At 44.4% G+C, this 21,043-nt stretch overlaps 1 protein-coding gene across 3 annotated transcripts in view; it reads left to right on the top strand.

Moving 5' to 3' along the window:
* Nucleotides 1-14,310: 14,310 nt before the first annotated feature.
* Nucleotides 14,311-21,043, top strand: part of LOC311232301 (NACHT, LRR and PYD domains-containing protein 3-like) — a 59,040-nt gene continuing 52,307 nt past the window's right edge. The window contains exons 1-5 of one of the 3 annotated variants that reach the window (XM_084319052.1): nt 14,334-14,392; nt 14,487-14,536; nt 17,975-18,049; nt 18,875-19,149; nt 19,885-20,001. In XM_084319052.1, the coding sequence (XP_084175178.1) occupies nt 18,878-19,149; nt 19,885-20,001 (389 nt within the window). In that variant the 5' untranslated portion in view covers nt 14,334-14,392; nt 14,487-14,536; nt 17,975-18,049; nt 18,875-18,877. Of the gene's footprint in view, nt 14,393-14,486; nt 14,537-17,974; nt 18,050-18,874; nt 19,150-19,884; nt 20,002-20,862; nt 20,979-21,043 lie in introns of those variants that run through there. The other 2 variants (XM_084319053.1, XM_084319054.1) reach the window with 2 other exon arrangements.

The raw sequence follows: 21,043 nt of genomic DNA, 5'->3' as shown, positions 1-21,043 counted from the left end.
AAGGCAAGTGTTCCCCTGGGAGGAGGGAAGACCTGTGACGAAGTCCAGCGCCACATGTGACCAAGGACGGCTCGGAAGGGGAAGTGGCTGTAACAGCCCGGAGGCCAATACGAACTCCTTGACGTCGTTCCTCATGGTGGGCCACCAGAATCGACGAGCCAGGAAGGAGAACGTGCGATGAACGCCCGGGTGGCAGGCGAACCGGCTGGTATGGCCCCACTGGAGGACCCGGGACCGGACTGAGTCGGGGACGAAGAGACGATGAATCGGTACATTGCTTGGAGCGCGATGGAAGCGTAGGGCACGCCTTACCACCCCCTCGATGCCCAAGGTGACGGCTCCTACCACCCTGGCCTCCGGGAGGATGGGAGTCGGGTCCTCAGTGGGTGGAGCCCCCTTGGAGTGTAACCGGGACAGGGAGTCGGCCTTCGTGTTGCGGGAACCAGGACGAAACGTCAGCGAGAAGTCGAACCGACTGAGGAAGCTGGCCCATCTTGCCTGCCGACCGTTGAGGCGCTTGGAAGCACGGATGTACGTCAGGTTCTTGTGGTCCGTCCAGATGGTAAACGGCTCCTCGGCCCCCTCAAGCCAATGACGCCACTCCTCCAAAGCAGCCACGACCGCCAGCAGCTCCCGATTGCCGATGTCATAGTTCCACTCGGCAGGGAGGAACCGACGCGAGTAGAAGGTGCACGGATGTACTTTCTGGTCCGTTGCCGAACGCTGGGATAAGATAGCTCCCAGTCCAGTATCCGAGGCGTCCACCTCAACGATGAACTGTCTCTTGGGGTCTGGGTGGAGCAAGATCGGGGCGGAAGTGAACCTCTTCTTGAGGGAGCGGAACGCAGCACACGCCGCTGGGGACCAGTCGAACGGCAGGGCGGGAGAGGTCAGTCTGGTAAGCGGTTCCGCCACTTGACTGTAGTTCCGGATGAACCTTCGGTAGAAGTTGGCGAACCCGAGGAAACTCTGTAACTCCTTCCGAGAGGTGGGTTCAGGCCATTCCTCCACTGCTTGGATCTTGCGAGGATCAGCTCGGGTCAAGCCCTTCTCCACGATGAAGCCCAGGTAATCGACGGAGTCGGAGTGGAATCGGCACTTCTCCGCCTTGACGAAGAGCCGATTGTGGAGGAGGCGCTCCAGCACACGGCGGACATGCTGGATGTGCTCCTCGAGGGTCTTGGAGAAGATGAGGATGTCGTCCAGGTACACTACCACAAACTCCTCCAGCATGTCACGAAGGACGTCGTTCATGAGCGCCTGGAATACCGCCGGAGCGCTGGTGAGGCCGAACGGCATCACCAGGTACTCGTAGTGGCCCCTGGGAGTCTTGAAGGCGGTCTTCCATTCATCGCCCTCACGGATACGGACTAGATGGTAGGCACTCCGGAGGTCCAGCTTGGTAAAGACGGTAGCCTGGGTGAGAGGCTCGAAGGTGGAGTTCATGAGAGGTAGAGGGTATTTGTTCTTAATGGTGATCTCGTTGAGCTGGCGATAGTCGATGCAGGGTCGAAGGTCCCCGTCCTTCTTCCCAACAAAGAAGAAACCGGCCGCCACCGGGGAGGAGGAAGGCCGAATGAGTCCTGCTTCCAAGGACTCAGAGATGTATTGATCCATCGCCGCCTTCTCCGGAACGGTCAGACTGTAGAGGCGGCTGCCGGGAAGGGGAGCCCCTTGGCGGAGGTCGATGGCACAGTCGTACGGACGGTGGGGTGGAAGGGCCTGAGCCCTGGACTTACTGAAAACCTCCATGAGGTCGTGGTACTCGGGGGGTATGGTCGAAAAGTCTGGAGGCGGCTCACCAACGGACCTCCGGGGCGGGGGACAGGACGCCGCCTGTAGACACTGGGCATGACAGGAGGAGCTCCAGCCCTTGATGGTACCGGAGGACCAGGCGATGTGGGGCTCGTGCAGCGCGAGCCAGGGCCGACCCAGGACTACTGGGACAAGAGGGGATCTGGTGATAAGGAACTGGAGTCTCTCAACGTGGTTTCCAGCAATGGTCAGCATGACAGGGCAGGTGCGTTGAGAGATGTCGGCCAGGCGGTGTTGCCAATGCGAATATCTCCAAAGGCCTCACTAGGTCCTCAAGTGGAATGTTGGCCCGGGTAGCAAACTCGAAGTCGAGGAAACTCTCGTCTGCCCCCGAGTCAATGAGTGCCTCCACCGTGGCCCGTTGGTCCGCCCAGGCCAGGGTGACGCTCATCAGATGGCCAGGTGGTGCACGGCTCTGGGAATGAGAAAAACGGCTCACCAGGATCTCCCGGGGTCCCGGCGAGCCTGGTCTTTTGGCCGGGTGGGGCAGTTGGCGATTCGGTGTCCCTCCCGACCGCAGTAGAGGCAGAGACCGGACCTGAACCTCGCCTCCCGTTCAGCTTGGCTCAGATGAGAACGTCCCAGCTGCATGGGTTCCTCCTCGGGTACCGAACGGGAGGGGAAAACACCACCAGTCGTGTTGGGGGCAGGGCGACCAGCAGTACCGTCACAAGTACGGGGGGTTCGGAGTACCTCAGGAGGTCCCTGTCGGGTTCTCTCACGTCTTCTCTCCTGGAGGCGTCCGTCGATGCGAATGGCGAGGCTGAACAGGTCCTCGAGGGACTCAGGTTCCTCCCGGGTCGCGAGCTGGTCCCTGACTGCGTCGCTGAGCCCCCTCATGAAGGTAAGACGAAGTGCTTGGTCGTTCCAACCGCTCTCCACCGCCGCCAGTCTGAACTCCAGCACGTAGTCGGTAACCCCGCCGCTGCCCTGCCGGAAGGTACCCAACCGGGCTCCAGGGTCCAGACCACGGGCTGGATGGTGGAACACCCTGCGGAGCTCAGCCACGAAGTCTGGATAGGAGAAACAGAAGTCTGCCTCCATTGCCCAGGAGGAAGTGACCCGCTGGGCTGCCCGGCCTGAGAGCAAGTTAGTCATATAGGCCAATTGGGCTCCTCTTGAAGTGAAACGACTGGGTTGATGACGAAAAACCAACTCACATTGCATGATGAATGTGGCACAATCCTCGAAGTTGCCGTCGAACAGCCGTGGTTCGGAGAGACGGGGCTCCCGAGGTGCGGGATCGGGATGCGCGGGGCCTGCCAGGGCTGCGGGTGATGCTCCGGCCAAAGTTCCTGAAGGAAGTGGGGGTACAAGCAAGGCGTTAACGGTGTCACTCAGCGTGTGTAGATGGAGGAGAATACTTGATTGCTGGCTTGCCAGAGCGCCCAGGGACCCCTGAATAGGCTGGACCTGCTCCCTGAGTTCCTGTACAGCAGCCGCAGCCCTGTCTAGTTGGTGACTGTGATCCTTGGTTAACTCGATCTGGCCAGCTAGTGCTGTTCTGACTCTCTCTGTGTCGGCTGGGGTCGTCATATTGGTTGGATCGTAATGTTATGGTTTGACACCGACCCCAAACGCAAACGGCACAGAGAGAGTTGTTTCAGAGTTAGCCAAAATCAAGGGCGTGTTTATTTACTGAGTAAACAGAAAGAATTTGGTGGAGAACAGAACAAACTGGGAAACAGGCATGTGAGGAATGTTTGCTGCTCTGCAGCTTCTCCCGGGGGGTTACGTTTGTGGAATCTGTCCGTGACGTCTGAGCCGCTCTGCAGAATCCTCCCAGCATATACTCCGGGGTGGAGGCGGATAGGGAGAGAGAGAGTCCGAGTTAGCTCAGTGCACAATTGAAAACTGACAGGTGACAGGTGAAGTGACTTGTCCAAACAAATGAATCCTAGTGACAGAATCTTCTGTGTGAAACACACAGTGAGCAATGTCCAAACAATAATTCCAAGTGACAGAATCTTCGGTGTGAAACACACAGTGAGCAATGTCCAAACAATAATTCCAAGTGACAGAATCTTTGGTGTGAAACACACAGTGAGCAATGTCCAAACAATAATAAATCCAAAGTGAATATCCAACAGGCAAAAAGGGTGAGAACAGTCTGAACGAAAAACAGGATCTCTTCAGTGCTTTAACACACAAAAACGGTTGAATCCAAAAGACTGTCTTACAAAAACTCACCAGAGCGCTGTGCGTGAAGCGGGCGGATCAAACAGGGCGAGCGCTTCGTAACGGGGAAGCAGGTTCTCCAAACGGAATATTTTTCGAGAGTCCTGGAAGGCAAAGAACAGGGAAAGCAGCGACGGAAGGAAACGGCAAATGCTGAGAATATTTCAGAACGATCCAACATCAATAATAGGGGAATCAGGGTATATAAAGCCAAGGGGTGCTTAATGACAAGCTGTGACAGCTGCGGGATGAGATTGATCATTGCTCCAGAAGCGTGTGGTTGGGGGAGCACCAATCAAACGGCATCTATAGGAAGAAGCGTGTGGAGAGGAGAATGCAATTAATTAACCGAAATATCTTAAAGGAACAGAGCGAGTGGGTGAGCAGCGGACAAAACCTCACACTCACATGGATATGAAAAACCTCCCACATTTATACGCTTCAATTTAAGTCCAAGATGACCTTTCTATCTAAATGATTACACCTGCCATGACCAAAGTTCTCCACTGTACCTCAAATAGAGAAAATAGAACATAGCATTACCCTTATTTCTTCTCGGACGCTTTGCATTGTGGGGTAGATTAGGAGGACTGAGTGACATCATCACCGGGGGTGACCATACTTACAGCTTACAGTCCCCCGACCATAGACATATATAAAGGCTCGATGACTCACCCGTGCTGCTGGCCAATGGAGACCGATGTTGCCACATGGCGGCCATCTTGGAACAGGCAGCACGCCCACTCATAACAATGTCTATGGTGCATGTTGAAATAACCATAGCTTGAAAAATTTTCAACCGATTTCCAAACGGTTTGTTTTGTTATAAACGTCAGATGTAGTTACCATACTACATACGTATAATGGACTTTCATGTGTAATAAACCAAACCGTTTGTCGATGAACATTTAGCCCATTCACCATAAAATGTTCACCACAACCTCTGTGATTACTCTGATGAACTCTTCTTTTTGAGTTTTGCCATTTTCAGGGCATTCAGCAGCTGCTTCTGAAGTCAAACTTGTCGAGGGCTGAGAAGTCTCAAGCTGAAATGGGTTGATAAAACTCTGAAATGCTTCTACTGTTTGCTGGACTTGCTTCTCAGACAGAGTGATTTCACGTCTGAAGGAAATCACTGGGTTTCATCTGGTTTTCATATGTGTATGTAAGGTACATATCCATAGATATTCAGTAATGGATCCCCTGTGTATGTGTTGAACTCCGAAACTGTAAGAGACAGACAGACAGGGAGTGGGAGAGATAGAGAAGTCAGATAGAGAGAGACAAGGTCACTCGCACAGTCGGGGGAATGTAAACATTTAGTATGATAGGGGTGGCGTTTCTATGGGCTGGCATACTTTATAGCTGTGAGTTTTTCTGGTTTGAGTCAGACGTGGTGGCGACAGTGAAATGAATCACATCGATAGAGATCCCAGCTCTCTGACGAGGGTTGGGAGGGGGAAGGGAAATGGCCACGAGGACAGAGCTAGCTACCGGCTAACAGAACAGATAGCTACAGGCTAACAGATAGGCCGCAACCACCAAGCAGATGTCAGAGAGATGAATCTATTAATCTAGGTTCATTAGACCATCAAAGACTTTTAATTTTGTACGAGATGCTATGTTTATGAAAATAAACATCCTACTGAGAAAGAGATCACGTTTCCAGTACTAATTCTTCTGTTACGGTTGCATCAACGGGGTGAGACAGTGTGACAGCCAGTAAGATTGCCATCAACAAACAAACAACAAACACAAGGCAGAGACTTCACGGAAGAGTTGATGGGTTGATAAGGCTGACAACACTGATATCTATCATGTGACGTCTCTTCTATTGTTTTGTCTGTGTGGCAGCGGTTGCTTGGGATATGTGATCTGGATGCGTGAATACTTTACCCAAGGCAGTTGTCCTTCCACGTTCAGTTTGCGCGCCCTGATTGGCCGACGTCAGTTTCTACACTGGTTAAGCTTAGGCACTCTTCGAAGTTGGTTAAGGTTAGAGTTTGTCTTAGAGCGTGACGGCAAGTTCTTTCGACGGTTAAGCTTAGGCACTCTTTCGAAGTTGGTTAAGGTTAGAGTTTGTCTTAGAGCATGGCGATAGAACGCCAGGTAGTTTGCAGGCTGTTCGACGTGTAAATGGGCAAAGACACAGCTCGTCACAGGATTGGGCAAACATGTCAGTGGCCAATCAGAAAGCGTCAGTCAGTGCCAATCAGAGAGCGTCTGCCAGAAATGCGGCTAGGTTTGGTAATCACGCCTATAGCCTAACTACTCTGTGCTTTTTCGAGCTAACGTAACGTCATTAGTTTCGCACGGAGAGGAGAGAAAGACCTCGGCTCACAAGCAGCTAAAACTACCTGTTGGAATAAATTAATTGATTGATGTTTAACTTGTCCCTGTGTGTGTCCAGTCATTTCGACTAGCAAACGTTGTATTTAACGTTACCTCAGGATACCACTGTATGTATTTAGTTGGTTAGCTATGTAGCTAATGTGGATAGCATTTTGAATAGCATCAATGCTAGCTGGCTGGCTACAGCTTTATTTACAAAATTATGGAGGCTTTTTAATCGTCAAGGTAAGAGAGGATGCTATGGAACAATATGTGCTTGGGTTTTCAGAAAAAGGCCAGCTATGTGACGCTAATCTCTCGAGTTAGTATCGTGTATTGCATCAAGTGTAAGCACAGCAGAGCCCCGCTCCGCTTCAGACAGAGAGCACAGCGCATAGTAGTATATTGAGCGAGTAGTGCGGTGATAGTAGGGCTAACGCGATTGGGCGCCGAGAGGCCAATCAGGGTGCGCAAACCGAACGCGGAAGGACAACTGCCTTGGGTAAAGTATTCACGCGATCTGGATACACCGATTGCCCCAGCAAAAGTTTATCAGATCCTGGATGTGTTTCCTCAATGTGTTCAAGAAAGTATCCCAAGTATGTGAGGAATCTAGCATAGTTCTGCTGGTCTGAGCAGAAGAAGAGATCTGGCATGTTGTTTAGGATGGCTTTGTATCCTTTGTAGTCATTCATTTTGATTGCCTTATTCATTGACAGGACGAACCAGGTGCAGATGTATTCCATCCAAAACAGTACAGTTTCTCCCAGCTCCCCATTTCTCACTGCTTCTTTGAATGCATGATATTCTGCCATGTGGTGTGGTGAGATACATCTTCTGATGAGAGCACTTAAGCGAGAGTATATTCATTCAGAGTAAGATTTTCCAGAAATGCAGTCCATTCTGCAGACTGAGAGTGGTTCATGAGTTTCCAGAGACTTGTCATAGAGGAGTCTCTAGAGCTTCCAGCATGGAAGCACTCTGGCAAGGTATCCAGGCATCTTGTCGTCTCTTTGGCACCTTGACTATAGCATAGCATTGCAACCATCAGAAAGTCGGTATATTCATTACAACAGCAAAATATTGTACACACACTCCCGATCTCACTAGCTAGCTACATTGGGCTGGCAGCTAACAATCTACAAGGTAACTAGCTAATGTTACCACTCTAGAAGTAGAGTTGCTAATTATAATTTCTTAATAATTACAATTTCATAATTTTTTCCCCACTTTTACTCTAGCTAGATCTGCCGCTCCTGCTCTCATTAGCTAGCTACATTGGGCTGGCTATATTAGCTAACAATCTACAAGCTAACGTTAATGGTATCACTCTAGAAGTAAAAAAAAATATTGGACACCAATCTCTTAACTCAATGGAAGCCAAACACGTAATATTACGTGTTTGCCCGACAACCGTTGGGTGCCAGACCACGTAATATTACGTGTTTGGTAAATTTTTATTTTCTTTCGATTTTAATATCCTATTTAATGCCAGGGACCCGTATGTTGCCGTTAGAAGCCTTACTGTGACGCAGAGGGTGCAGTACCGGCCAGATCCTCCCAGGTGGCGGTATCGAGCTGTAAACCCGGTTCCAGACCCTTGTGTTACACTGTAAGGTCTCCGGGCGCAGATTTTCACTAGACGGCAAAGCTATAGGTTCAATCGGTCGCATCCAAACGTCTACGGGACATCCGATTCATATGCTGTGATTGATTATGCTGTGGCCCTAATCGACATTGGATGTACCAGATGGCGATCAAACAATTGGAATATTATTTTTGGAATACTCCCGGCCACAGGTAAGGACTATCTGACGTAAATTCTGGCTTGATTGTGCAATGTTTTCATACCAATCCAGCTGATTCGCGTTTTTAGCATTCAATACTAATGCCGTTACTGGTAATCAATAATCAGAAACAACTTCCCCCGCCCCCCCCCCCCCCCCCCCCCCCCCCCCATTTCATGCATTCATGATGAAACATAATACCGATCATATGCATTTGGATTTTTAACTCTAGCTTGTGTAGGGCCGAAACGCCAATGGATTTAACGTTATTAGCTTAGCGCCTTATAAATAGCTTTGCAGGAATTGTCCCAGATCATTCCGATATAACACTCATATTCACCACAGTATAAAACGGGAATGTATTGATGAAAAAAATATTTCTTTATGGCATATTGAACGGAAGGTTCATACTGTCAATTGACAATGGATACATGCTATAATATAGAATATAGTTATAGCTCCTCTACAAACAAGATGACACACTCCTATATTTTAAAGCGTGGCATTGCTACGACGGGCCCCGTCTAATAGCTGGCAATCAATGAGTTAATAGACTCAATCTCTTCCCACAGCCAGACAAATAGATCAACTTACCCAACATTGTCTTTGCTGAATAACTTCAGGTGGGATGTGACATGAAACAGGGTTAGGGTTTTGGTTGGTTGGTGTGTGTGTGTGTAACCCGGTCAGCACTGCTTTATGTTGCACTGTGATACCCCGTGCCACCAGGGGGCGTAACATTGTTAACTTTTCATGTAATTATCATGAATTATCATAATTATCATTATCATGTAACAATCGCATCGGTGACCCTAAAAACAATGCATGTGTGTGTGTTCCTGTGTGTGTGTGCCGCCCATCTCAAGTGTCATGCCGAATAAAGACTTCTAAAAAGTCCTGCATTATTATTCTTATAATTAACTTCAGATAGTATAGCATTACATTACTCAAGTCTCAACTTTTGTTTAATATATTTTTTAGATGGAAGAAATAAGGGTAATGCTTGAATGTTCTATTTTCTCGATTTGAGGTACAGTGGAGAACGTTGATCATGGCATTTCATATCATTTAGATAGAAAGGTCACCTTGGACTTAAATTGAAGCGTATAAATGTGGGATGTTTTTCATATCCATGTGAGGCAGTGACATGTTTAATAAAATACTTGAAAATGATCACTTTTGATGACAATTTGTAAGGCGGACAGAATGATTTTTGTCTTTTGAGGTATGCTGAGAGTGATATTTGACAATAGAAAGGCAGTACACCCCAGATTATTATTCTGATACTTTCCCCTATGTGTCAGGATACTTCATGCAAAGTTTCAGACTTATCTGACCATTTATGCAGTTGCAGTACCATTATTTGCAATTACATCATTTCGCCTGAAGCTTTTCCCAAAAAGAGGGTTTTTTGGTCCCTGAGGCCAAACAGGGATGAGTTGGGGGTGGTCATTATCAACTCATGATGGCCCAAGGTATGGGATAACAGGAAATAATAATGAAAAAAAAAGGTAGCAAAAAACATCCCGAGGGGTGGACCTGGCTCCCGGCCTATTACTAGTTGTGCTGCTCATCCGTCTGACTTACTACCATAGTGTCTTTGTACCTGTATCACTGTATATACATATTAATACTACAACTCTGTACATACATCTGATTAGCACTATTACCACCTGTAAGTAGTACTAATTTATATATTTTATACCCAGTTTATTCACCTGTACATTATATATTACAATTGCACTTTATACATTTGCACTCTGGTTGGATGCCAAACTTATTTTCGTTGTACTGTACTTGTGCTGTATGATTACAATACATTTGAATCTAATCTAATATAATACTAGGTTCCTGCAGTAAGTGTAACAGAGGTTGCAGTTACAGATTAAGTTTGCAGCGTATTCTCTCTCGCTAAAGGCTGCTCTGTCCCCCTCTGTCCCCCTCCCCTCACAAGCTCTGTGTAATAATGCGGAAGTTCTGTTATGGTTTGTAATGTATGCGACCCCAACAGCACAACACAAGACAGGTATTCATTCATATATACTTGTATGCCGTGACAATTAAAACTCTTGACTTGATCGTTAGCCAAAAAAGGGCGTATTTATTCAACAAACAGACAAGACAACACTTCTCCTTTTAAAGGAGACGTTTGAACATTACGTTACAGGCCTCTGTTTCTTTCGCCTATGGGTTTGCTTTAGTTTTTCCCCTTAAAGGGACAGTAGGACTTTACTAGATGCTGTTTTTTCACCTACGGGTTGTTTTTCGTTGGACCTTAAAGGGGAGATGTTGCATAGCGATATAAACATAGTCATAGCATCAAATTAGTATTTAGATAAACCACAGAAAAAATCACGTTATAAAAATAAGCCGTTTATAAGAAAAAACTATTTGTTATGTCCCTTCGTGTAGAATTGATCAACCAGTGTGCCGCCATGTTTGTTCACGTTAAATGCTGATGTCACGGAGAGATGGCAGTATTATACTGTAGGTCTAACACAGGCATTCTCAAAGTCTCACGATAACTTGGATCACCCCCTTTGGGAGGAGTGCACAGCCGGCCCAGCCATAACAAGTTCAGTGGTCTAAAGGCTGCTGTCCGTGGCGGACATGGGACACAAATTCAGCCGGGGACATTCAGACGCACCAACCCACACACCGGCCCACACACCGGCCCACTAGGGTTGCCACCTTTGACCAATAGAAATAAGGGACACCTATCATCGAGCGTGCGCGTAGCGCGCGCAAAATATTTGTTGTTGCGGTTTTGGGACGTTTTTTGGGCGAAAATGGGCGGATTTTGTCACTATTTTCTTTTTAACTTTATTTTGGTTTTAGGGTTAGGCTTAGGGTTATATTATTTAATTATTTTGGGGAGCCAGCCTCCAAAACTCCTGAAATGCATATAAATCTATGAAATCTAAATAAAACAATCTATGACATTTATATTAAAAAGAGCTAGCCCCCCAAACCCCTAAAATACATAGAAATCTAGGCATTTTGGAACAGTTACTATAGTCAAGAAAGCATTTAGTCATACTTAAAGTTTAAAGTGCTTTATTTGCATTTAACATTGTTTAAATAAATTGGCTGAACTATAGCCTCAACTTGAGCATAATACTGTATGAATATAAAGTGCTGTAAAAACAAAGCCTGGGAACACTTTTACTGAAAGAGGACAATAATACAATGAAACACTTGTGTTGTGAAGGGCCAGATTAAAGCTGAGAATCTACATTTATTGTTTTATATACCTTGTATATTATTTATATATACACGTTATATCCCTTTAAGCCTGCGTTTGAATCCTAGTAATATTCGCTTTCCTTATTGGATAACGCTATCGGCGCCAGACGGCGAGCCCCTAAAGTCAGGTTCAAAGGCGAGTCCGGGCATGTTGCAACATGCCTGGAGACGGCGCATTGATTCGAGACGAGAACTGAGGTTCGGCACTAGAAAGCCACTTAAGTATATATACGGCGGCAGGTGCGAACAGTAGCTGTTCATCAAGTTCAGTGTGATTCTAATGTAGTGAGAAGCAGTTCGTCTAAACAGAGCGTTGAGAACCACGTGCGAAGTGAATAGTAAAAGTGTCAGATTTAATGCAGTAACGTCAAGTTCGACTTAGCTTAATGTGAAGTAAAGAGTTGTTATTTATTGTGTATCGTGCCAACAGCAGTTCGTTCGTGTGCAGCATTACCCAGCAGTTCGTTCGTTTAGCTAGTGGAACCTTAGCCAGTGTGCGTGGACTAAATACATTGGTGCCAGTACACGAGGAGGCCTAGTCGGAGAACCTACTGGACATGTGCATATTGGAACCGACGGCGGCGATTGCAGAACCAGTATTGGTTGGATTATAGTGATTGTGGAACGTACTACCCTTGGAGAAGAGCATCGTTAATACCCACTGTCGTTTGGATTTAACCACCGTGAGGATCTACTTCGGGCTGGCTTCGTGGACCGAGGCTAGCTGGCTATCATCATTGCTATCGTGCAATTGGATTACAGTTATTGCTTGTGGCTGAGCTTTGTATTACAAGGACTGGATTCTGTACGTGAACCCCCTTCTTCTTCAATTGATCAGACTGAGTATCCGAACATTCCTCTCTCCTCCAGAGCTTACATCTCTGGGAGGAAACCCCTTGTCTCCAGCGGTACCAGCGTTTCCCCCTATAATTGCCATCCTACGCCAGGCGGCGTTAGCCTAGTACCCCATCGTAGGAATTATTCTATTCCCACTGACTTTTGCTACTGACTGACTTATGCATATTCTTCGCCATACAAGCGCAACCTTAATTCTCATATCTGTACAATTTGCTGCATAATAATAAATACCCTCAATGATATTTCTTTGTCACCGTGCCGTGTTATTATGAGTGTCTGCCATAATTAGTTGTACTGTCTGGCAAGTAATACTAAGTACATAATTAGCAGTGGTTTAATCTATCACAATCTTTAATACAGTCAGGGTTTTGTAACCCCTCAGTTACAACTTGTGTGACCCAAATTAAAAGATTAATAAAAAAAAAGTGCAAAGAAGAGTAGGCTCCTGGCTGCCAGGGCAGGTAAATAGAAATACTGACATCTAGTTAAAAACACAACCAGATAAATAAGATGTAATATCCCATACCGAATCAATCTCAGGAGATGTTTCAGTTATGAAGAACTGTGACACCTGTGCTTGGGTCCTTTGCGTTCTTATATTTCGGGAATATTGTTCTCCTGAGGCATGCTGTCTGATGTCAGTCAGTCCACCATGCGCCACAGAAAACACCTACATACTTTACAGTTTGCTTTGTAAACATCTCCACTGACACACGCTATCAAGCCAGTGGTTTGCCTCTTCCCACTCAGGTCTGTATTTCTGGAGGCGTTTTGTCTTTTTAGGATGCGGTGGAGTCACAGTGTCTGCTGTAGACATTTTCAAAGCGTCTTCGAAAAGAAATCACGCAGCGCGCAGACGGAGGATTGGCACAACGGCACAGAACTCTTCTTAGCAACGTGAAAGCGCTAATTCTCATTGGTCGTGAGCTGCTGAGCGCACGCCCATCATACCAGAGTTGCAAAGTCTGTTTATTTTCCGCAACTTTTGGACACAATTTAGCTTGTTTTTGTAGGTCGGCTGGCTTATTTCTCTCACTAAACTGGCAACCTTAAAATACGGGACAAAGGGCATCCCGTATCAGTTCAATACGGAACGCGTCTTTTAGTTTCCAATTACGGGACGATTCCGTATTTTAAGGGACGGGTGGCAACCCTACGGCCCACATTAGTGGCCCACACACTGGCCCACACACTGTCCAACACACTGGCCCACACACCGGCCCACACACCGGCCCACATACTGGCCCACACACCGGCCCACACACTGGCCCACATACTGGCCCACACACTGGCCCACACACCGGCCCACACACTGGCCCACACACTGGCCCACACACTGGCCCACACACCGGCCCACACACTGGCCCACACACTGGCCCACACACGGCCCACACACTGGCCCACACACTGGCCCACACACCCAGGAGCGGACCTTCCTACAGGCGATATAGGCGGTCGCCTAGAGCGCCACCCAGAGGGGGGCAAAAAAAAAAAAAAAAAAAATGTATGTGCAGTTTTGGCGCCCCCCTCTATATCTGCAACCATTATTTTTACATTAAAAAAATTCTAACATAAGGGAAAATGAGCCAAAAATCTAAAACGGTCGGTCGGTCTGAGCCTCAGCTTTAGGTGTTCACAGTGGTGAATCTCACCTAGGGCGCCAAATAGGCTAGGTCCGCCCCTGCACACACCGGCCCACATTAGTGGCCCACACACCGACTCACACACTGGCCCACACACTGGCCCACACACCGGCCCACATTAGTGGCCCACACACCGACTCACACACTGGCCCACACACTGGCCCACACACCGGCCCACATTAGTGGCCCACACCATGCTTCAGTCTGATTCTGAAGGAAACTGTCCTTCTGTAAACTAACTCTTGTTACATTGTTAATTTAGTTTGTATTTACTTTTCTAGTTTAAGTTAATTCAATTAAAGAAATTGTAAGTACAATTACATTTAAAACATTGTTATGCATAATAATCATCTGTTCTGTGCGCAACCGAGGGAACATGTATGCGCGTGCGCGTGGTGTTTGGGCAGTTCCCATATTACGACTGCATCATTGCTGCTGTCTGTCATTCGACACTCTCAGGAGTACCAGTAAACCAGGAAATTGTTATCATGTATCATGTGTTATCACTCTGAAACAGTCGACGAGAGGGAGAAGGTAAGAAACTGTCTCTCATTTTCGTGAACAATATGTTTTACAGACTCAACGAATAAGTAGATATATATCTTAATAATTTTTTTTACATTTTCAGAAAACATGGGGAACAAACAAGCTGCTGGGAAACAAACCCGGACGCTCGCAGTGAGTATCTTTACTTCAAGACTACAGGGGACACACTTTTCTGGTTGATTGATTGAAAACTTTATTAGCAGATTGCAGAATGGGTACAATACAGTACGGCTCAATACAAACAACTGCTAAGAGGATGCAGACCAGAAAAAGACTTTCGTCTTGTTTACATCAGGGTCCTCCATTTTCAATTCATCAAGACATTTATGACATACAAGACATACAAATACAGTACTGTATGTAGCAGGACTAGCAAAAACTATGCAAAGACATAGAATTGACAGAAGACCAAACATTACATAGCACATTATTATGGCTATATCATTGTCGGAGCATGGCATACTTAGAGTAGCTGTAGAGGAAGGGTATAGTGTCTGTCCCGTAACAAGTTGTATCTTTATTTATTTTAATTGCATGGCGTGTGTCTATACCGGTCGAGCTGGCTGTGCACATATCTTGCGCAAGAGTCACCATGGTTCTCAGCAAAGGGCTTGGCTTCACATCATTTCTATCCAACACCTGTGAGTCGTAAGCATCACACCTGTGGGCTCACTCAGAACCAGTGATGCGTTCCTCATGGGACGGGGTTGCACGCAGTGCAGTCAAAGTTTTGTGAGAAGAAGCGTGTGCACGCACATGCACGGATGTGCGCGCGCGTGCACACAGGAATGCGCTGCACTCGACTGATGCGCCAACTCGCAGTACCCACCTGGCTACTTTGCATATCAATAGCGCCGGTCGTCAGGTGTTACATTCCATTCGTAGAGGCAATTAGGCACTGTATTTAGTCTGTCCCTGGTCTGTCCTTATGCGAGGGAACATTTATGCGCATGCGCGGGAGCGCACGCACGCTCCCGGGAGCGCGCGTGCACGTGGCGTCATTAGCGTGCATGCAACCAGTGTTGATATGAGGAATGCAACACTGCTCAGAACTGTTGTGTAACTGGGTAACAGACACAAGGCTGACCGGTTTTTAAGGCGTGAACCAATGGAATGAGTCAGCCGGATACATCTTTAGACTTTATGTAACTGTACTAGCCGGGTCTGCCTGCAGCACGCACTCTCAAATTGCCCAAAGACCAGCTATCAGTGGGTCTCCCCCCCCTAATCTGTGGGCTTTCACTGGGTTTCATCTGATGAATCTTTATATATATATAGACACGTTACCAAGCAGTGGATTCACTTCTTGGTATAGCGGTCTGTGATGTCACCCGCGGTGCGGGCGCCCCGGGTTAGAATCTTCCTCGGGGCATCGAAGTTTAACACGCAACGCAGAGATGGCAATATAAGACCGGTTACACTAGGATCACATAATAATAGTGTCAAAAACATCCCTGTCAGAATTAGTAGGCCCACTAAATATGCAAGTGCTAGTGTCAGTAAATATGCTGTACTATTGTGAGTAACATATAGTCACAATACCTCTTTAACCTCCACACCTTGTTAGGACTACTGCAGTCATCACCCCAGTCCCTCCCCTTACGCTTTGTAATTATAATGGACCATATAGGCAAGGGTGGGGGAGTAGGAATTTACGTCATGTCTAGTCTTCAAGTGACAATTTTAAATGCTGTCTCTCTCCCAAAGTGCTTTGAGTTTCTTGCTTTAAAGGTTCAACGTGGTCTTGATTCTATGACTGGTAGGAGTGTACCGTCCTCCATCAGCAGATCCAGATATTTTGATTTGATTTGATGTTTTTTTATTTTCGTGTCTTACAAGACACAAACAATAAGTATATCATAGTATACTTGATAAATTACTTGACAAATTATGACATATAGACCAAGATGGCCACAAAAAAAAGAAAATACAATCAAATGTAATATAACACAAGCTGTAAGCAATGTATGTAAACAAAGAAACAAGAGTAATTCATATACAATTATATAGTTGTGTTTTGTCTCAAGTGCCATGCTTTCTCCAAAAATGTCCTCCACAAAAAAAAACATACAACTCTCAGACTGCCAAAACAAATCCGGATTTACAATTAGATTTTTTCTCAAATAAAGCCCTCCTCAAATCGGTGTACAAAGGGCAATCAAAAACAAAATTATATTCATCTTCCACCACTCCCAGATCACATAGAACACACAACCGCTCCTCCTCAGGCTTACCTTGGAATACCCACTTCCACAGCCAATGGCAGGGTGCCAGACCTCAACTGGGCACACAGACCTCCGTCTTCTCTTTAAGTTTAACATTACATAAGGTTCAGTAAAATACTCATTTTTTATTACAACAAATTTTCTAAATTTAGGTTTTTTCCATATCTCCACCATCCACTTATCCTGATGGATTGTTGATCATTTTGTTTTAATTATGTGAACCTTACACTGCTACTGATACTGCTGCTTTAGTGAACATGCTTTCTGAATACTCTGCTGATGAGTTGCTTGTAATGGGCGACCTACATTTGAATTGGCTGAGTGATGTTTCTTTGCAGCTTAAAGATTTAATGTGTGGCCTAAACTTAAGCCAATTGATAGTAGCACCAACTAGGCCAAACCGCAAAGATCACTTAAAGTCCACTCTGATATACCTTATTTTCACTAATAAGGTTGATAAATATCCTTCTAGTGGTGTTTTTGAGGTGTGAGCGATCATTATCCTATTGCTTGTCTAAGGGATGGGCATGTTTATTATTTTTTTGTTTATTTAAACGGATCCCCATTAGCTGACGCCTTAGCGGCAGCTAGTCTTCCTGTTGTCCAACAACATACACAAGATAACATACACCTAGCATATATCACAAATACAATTAATCATAGAATAGAGTAAAACATGTATCAGAAAAAAAGAAATGTAAAACAGGAGATGAAAAAACAAGAGATAAAATCCAGTTATACCAAAATAAAACAATTTATCAGGGTGTGCATGTATTCCAGCTGTGCTGAATACAAAATGTTATTGTGTGTGCAAGTGTAAATAGTGTTTAAGATTTCTTTTAAAACTAGCCTTTTCTTTGATGTTCCTAACATCGCTGGGAAGACAGTTCCAGGATACCATCGCCCTATGGGTCAATATCGCTGTAGGGTGCCTTTTGGTGTCCTGTACATAAATAATTAATTTGTCATGTCAATTTAACATAAAAATGACTATGAAAGGGTTTGGTATATTGGGCTAAGTCTTTATATTAATAAAAAAGCATTACCTGGCTCTTTAAATACATATTCCAGATTTGTTTCAGTTTTGTATAAGAGGATGCATGCTGTTTTGCTATGTCCCATGCACTGCTCATTCAATTTAAATGTGCGTAAAATATAGTCAAATCCAAAAAAATATTTATTTTGTTTTCATAATATTATTTAGTTAAATAAGATATTACTCAACCTAGTGTATTATCTTATTTAACAAAATAAATATTTTAATTCAGAATAAAAAAAGAAGAGTTTGTGTGTGTCCTTTAAATGATTGTCCACCCTGTCATATTGGGGAATCCGCCCCTTTAAGAAAGACCATCCACTCTAGTGACATCACAACGACATCATTTCCTTCTCTTCAGTGGCGGGAAATGCAACAGCTGAGGTGAGTGAGTAGCTGATTTTCCTATTGACAAATTTTCTTTGTATAAGTTTGCTTACTTGCTCTGACCAAGCTTAACATGTCCACCCTGTCAGCATAAAATATGCTGGAAGTCATTAGAATATAATATTTTCAAAATATGTAAGTTTAACTATACCAAATTATCTTCAACAACCAGACTAGCTAGTTAGCTAGTCACAGTTTGTTGTAAGCTAATATGCTAACTGAAGCTCAAAATGTCCACCCTATCGTTGTCCCAAAATGTCCACCCTGTCGGCCGCTTAGACCCGACAGGGTGGACATACACATGACAGGGTGGACATATCGTTCATTTGTAGTTTGTAGATGGATGTTAATGTATCATCCCTTTGATAATGGACTCAACCACACACACACACACACACACACACTAGGTCATATTAGTCTATATTATTGATTATTCCTTGTTGGGTCAAGTTGTATATTAAGTGTAGCGTCATTACGCATGAATAAAGCCTTATTAAACATGAAATAACTATTTTCTTCTTCCCTGTCTCTCAGAACGCTCTAACTCTAATGTTATTAAGCAAACTTCGTCGTACACAGTGCGTTCTTAATTCGTTATTTCATGTTTATTAATGCTTTATTAATGTGTAATTATGCTACTCTTAATATACAATGTGACCTCTTGTTGTGAATTCATGTCTGAGCATTTGAATATTAATGTTGATGTCATGTAATTGTAGTTAATATAGCAATTTATAGAAATGTAATATTATAATTTATAGAAACATTTGCTGTAGAAAATATATTTGCTTGTTGTAGTCATGAAATCATTGCCTTTCTCAGGACATGCCTCTGAGTGAAAAAAAATATAGAGAACGCCGGAATGCAAACACTGAACGAAGAGAAGCATACCTTCAGAAAGAAAGGGAGAGATGGAGGACAGATAGAGAGACGGGGAAGAAGAAAATAATTAATGAACTCACTGAGAGAGGAAAGCGAACTCAAAGGAAGAAATGGAGGGAGGCAAGGAAAGCTGGCAGAGCTAAAGCTCGCACAATGGTGGAGTTGCAGACTCCTCCCCCAACTCCAGAAAGTCCACCACAGCCAGGGCCCTCAAGGTTAGCGTAAATGTAGTATGGAAATATGACTGAAACATAACTCTTAGCCAAATAATTAACTAATTATAGTCACCTATATAATACTTACCTATATATTATACTTACCAAATATGCTCCCTGGGAATAGTTGTTAAATCTACATATAGAATTTCAGCATATCTGGAATTATATTTTACATTAGTAATTGTACGTACCTCAGACACCTCTATATACTTTCCAAGTTAGATTCCCTGAAATAGAATAATATATTGCAGATTATGAAATGGTAACATGATGTCATCTTTTGAACATGAATCTATAAGGGGTCTAGATTTATTAATTATACTAATAATTATATACACCTAATATATTTACCCAGTTCGATGCCTTTGGAACATTTTTAATCTATATTTTGATATATGTAGAATCATATTATTAGTTATACTTACCTCTGTGTACTTACCTAGTTAGATGCTCAAATCAGTATATCATGGTGAATTTGAATGATGATTTACTGTACATACAGTTTATCTAAGTGCATATCTGTCTTTTGTATGTGTGGTTGTTGTTGTTGTTGTTGTTGTTGTTGTTGTTGTTGTTGTTGTTGTTGTTGTTGTTGTTGTTGTTGTTGTTTTTTTTTTGTTGTTGTTGTTGTTATGAGTGACTATATAATATAATTGGTTAGGGATGAAATGGGCCCAATGCCCTAATCAACACAGTGATTGCCCTAAAAATCTGACCATTTATATCTTCTAGGCAAAGCCTTCAAGGAGAAAGGATTCGAGAAAGAAGGAAGAGGAAAATGATGAAAGAATTAGAAGAGTTGAAAGAAAGACGAAAAAAAAAGAGAAAAGCAGAAAAATACAAAAAGAGGTACCAGAGGATGAACAATACTGCCCTTTTCATACAATTAGACTTAGGTAGAGGTAAATTAATCAATCCACCTCTTGCCCCTCTGGTTGAATGTGTGTGAGTACTTGCGCTGTACACAATGCAATTATAAAGGAACTTTGGAGTTTGAGTTTGAGTAACTCTATGAAAATATGTAATTAAGATAATTACCTTATAATTATACCTTAACACTGAGCCATGAGAGACGTGCATGCATGTCAACTACACTAGCCCTAGGTGAGCAGCCTGATGTGAGATAGTGAGCACTTCCGTGTGACTGCATCCGCTCTGCCCATTTTGGTAACCACCTTGTTGATGTGATCGGACCAAGACAATGCACCATCAAGCCAGAGTCCTAAAAGCTTCACAGTCTTTACCTGTTCAATGGTTTGACCCTCAATCTGTAAATTCAATTTGGGATTGTGTGATAGTCTATAATTAGAGCCGAATATTATGCACTTTGTTTTTGATAAATTTGATAAATGAATGAAGTATAAGTTTATTTGATTTTGATTTGATACTCATTCAAAATGCAGCGGCCCGCCTGATCTCAAACCTACCGAAGTCGGCCCATGTCACCCCACTTCTTAGGGACCTGCACTGGCTCCCCATTGCTGCACGTATCTCATGGTGAATTTGAATGATGATTTACTGTACATACAGTTTATCTAAGTGCATATCTGTCTTTTGTATGTGTGGTTGTTGTTGTTGTTGTTGTTGTTGTTGTTGTTGTTGTTGTTGTTATGAGTGACTATATAATATAATTGGTTAGGGATGAAATGGGCCCAATGCCCTAATCAACACAGTGATTGCCCTAAAAATCTGACCATTTATATCTTCTAGGCAAAGCCTTCAAGGAGAAAGGATTCGAGAAAGAAGGAAGAGGAAAATGATGAAAGAATTAGAAGAGTTGAAAGAAAGACGAAAAAAAAGAGAAAAGCAGAAAAATACAAAAAGAGGTACCAGAGGATGAACAATACTGCCCTTTTCATACAATTAGACTTAGGTAGAGGTAAATTAATCA

The sequence above is a fragment of the Notolepis coatsorum genome (genome assembly GCF_963971535.1).
Source record: "Notolepis coatsorum genome assembly, chromosome: 7".
NCBI classification, from domain to species: Eukaryota; Metazoa; Chordata; class Actinopteri; order Aulopiformes; family Paralepididae; genus Notolepis; species Notolepis coatsorum.
This window is presented reverse-complemented; position numbering and strand designations above follow the sequence as displayed.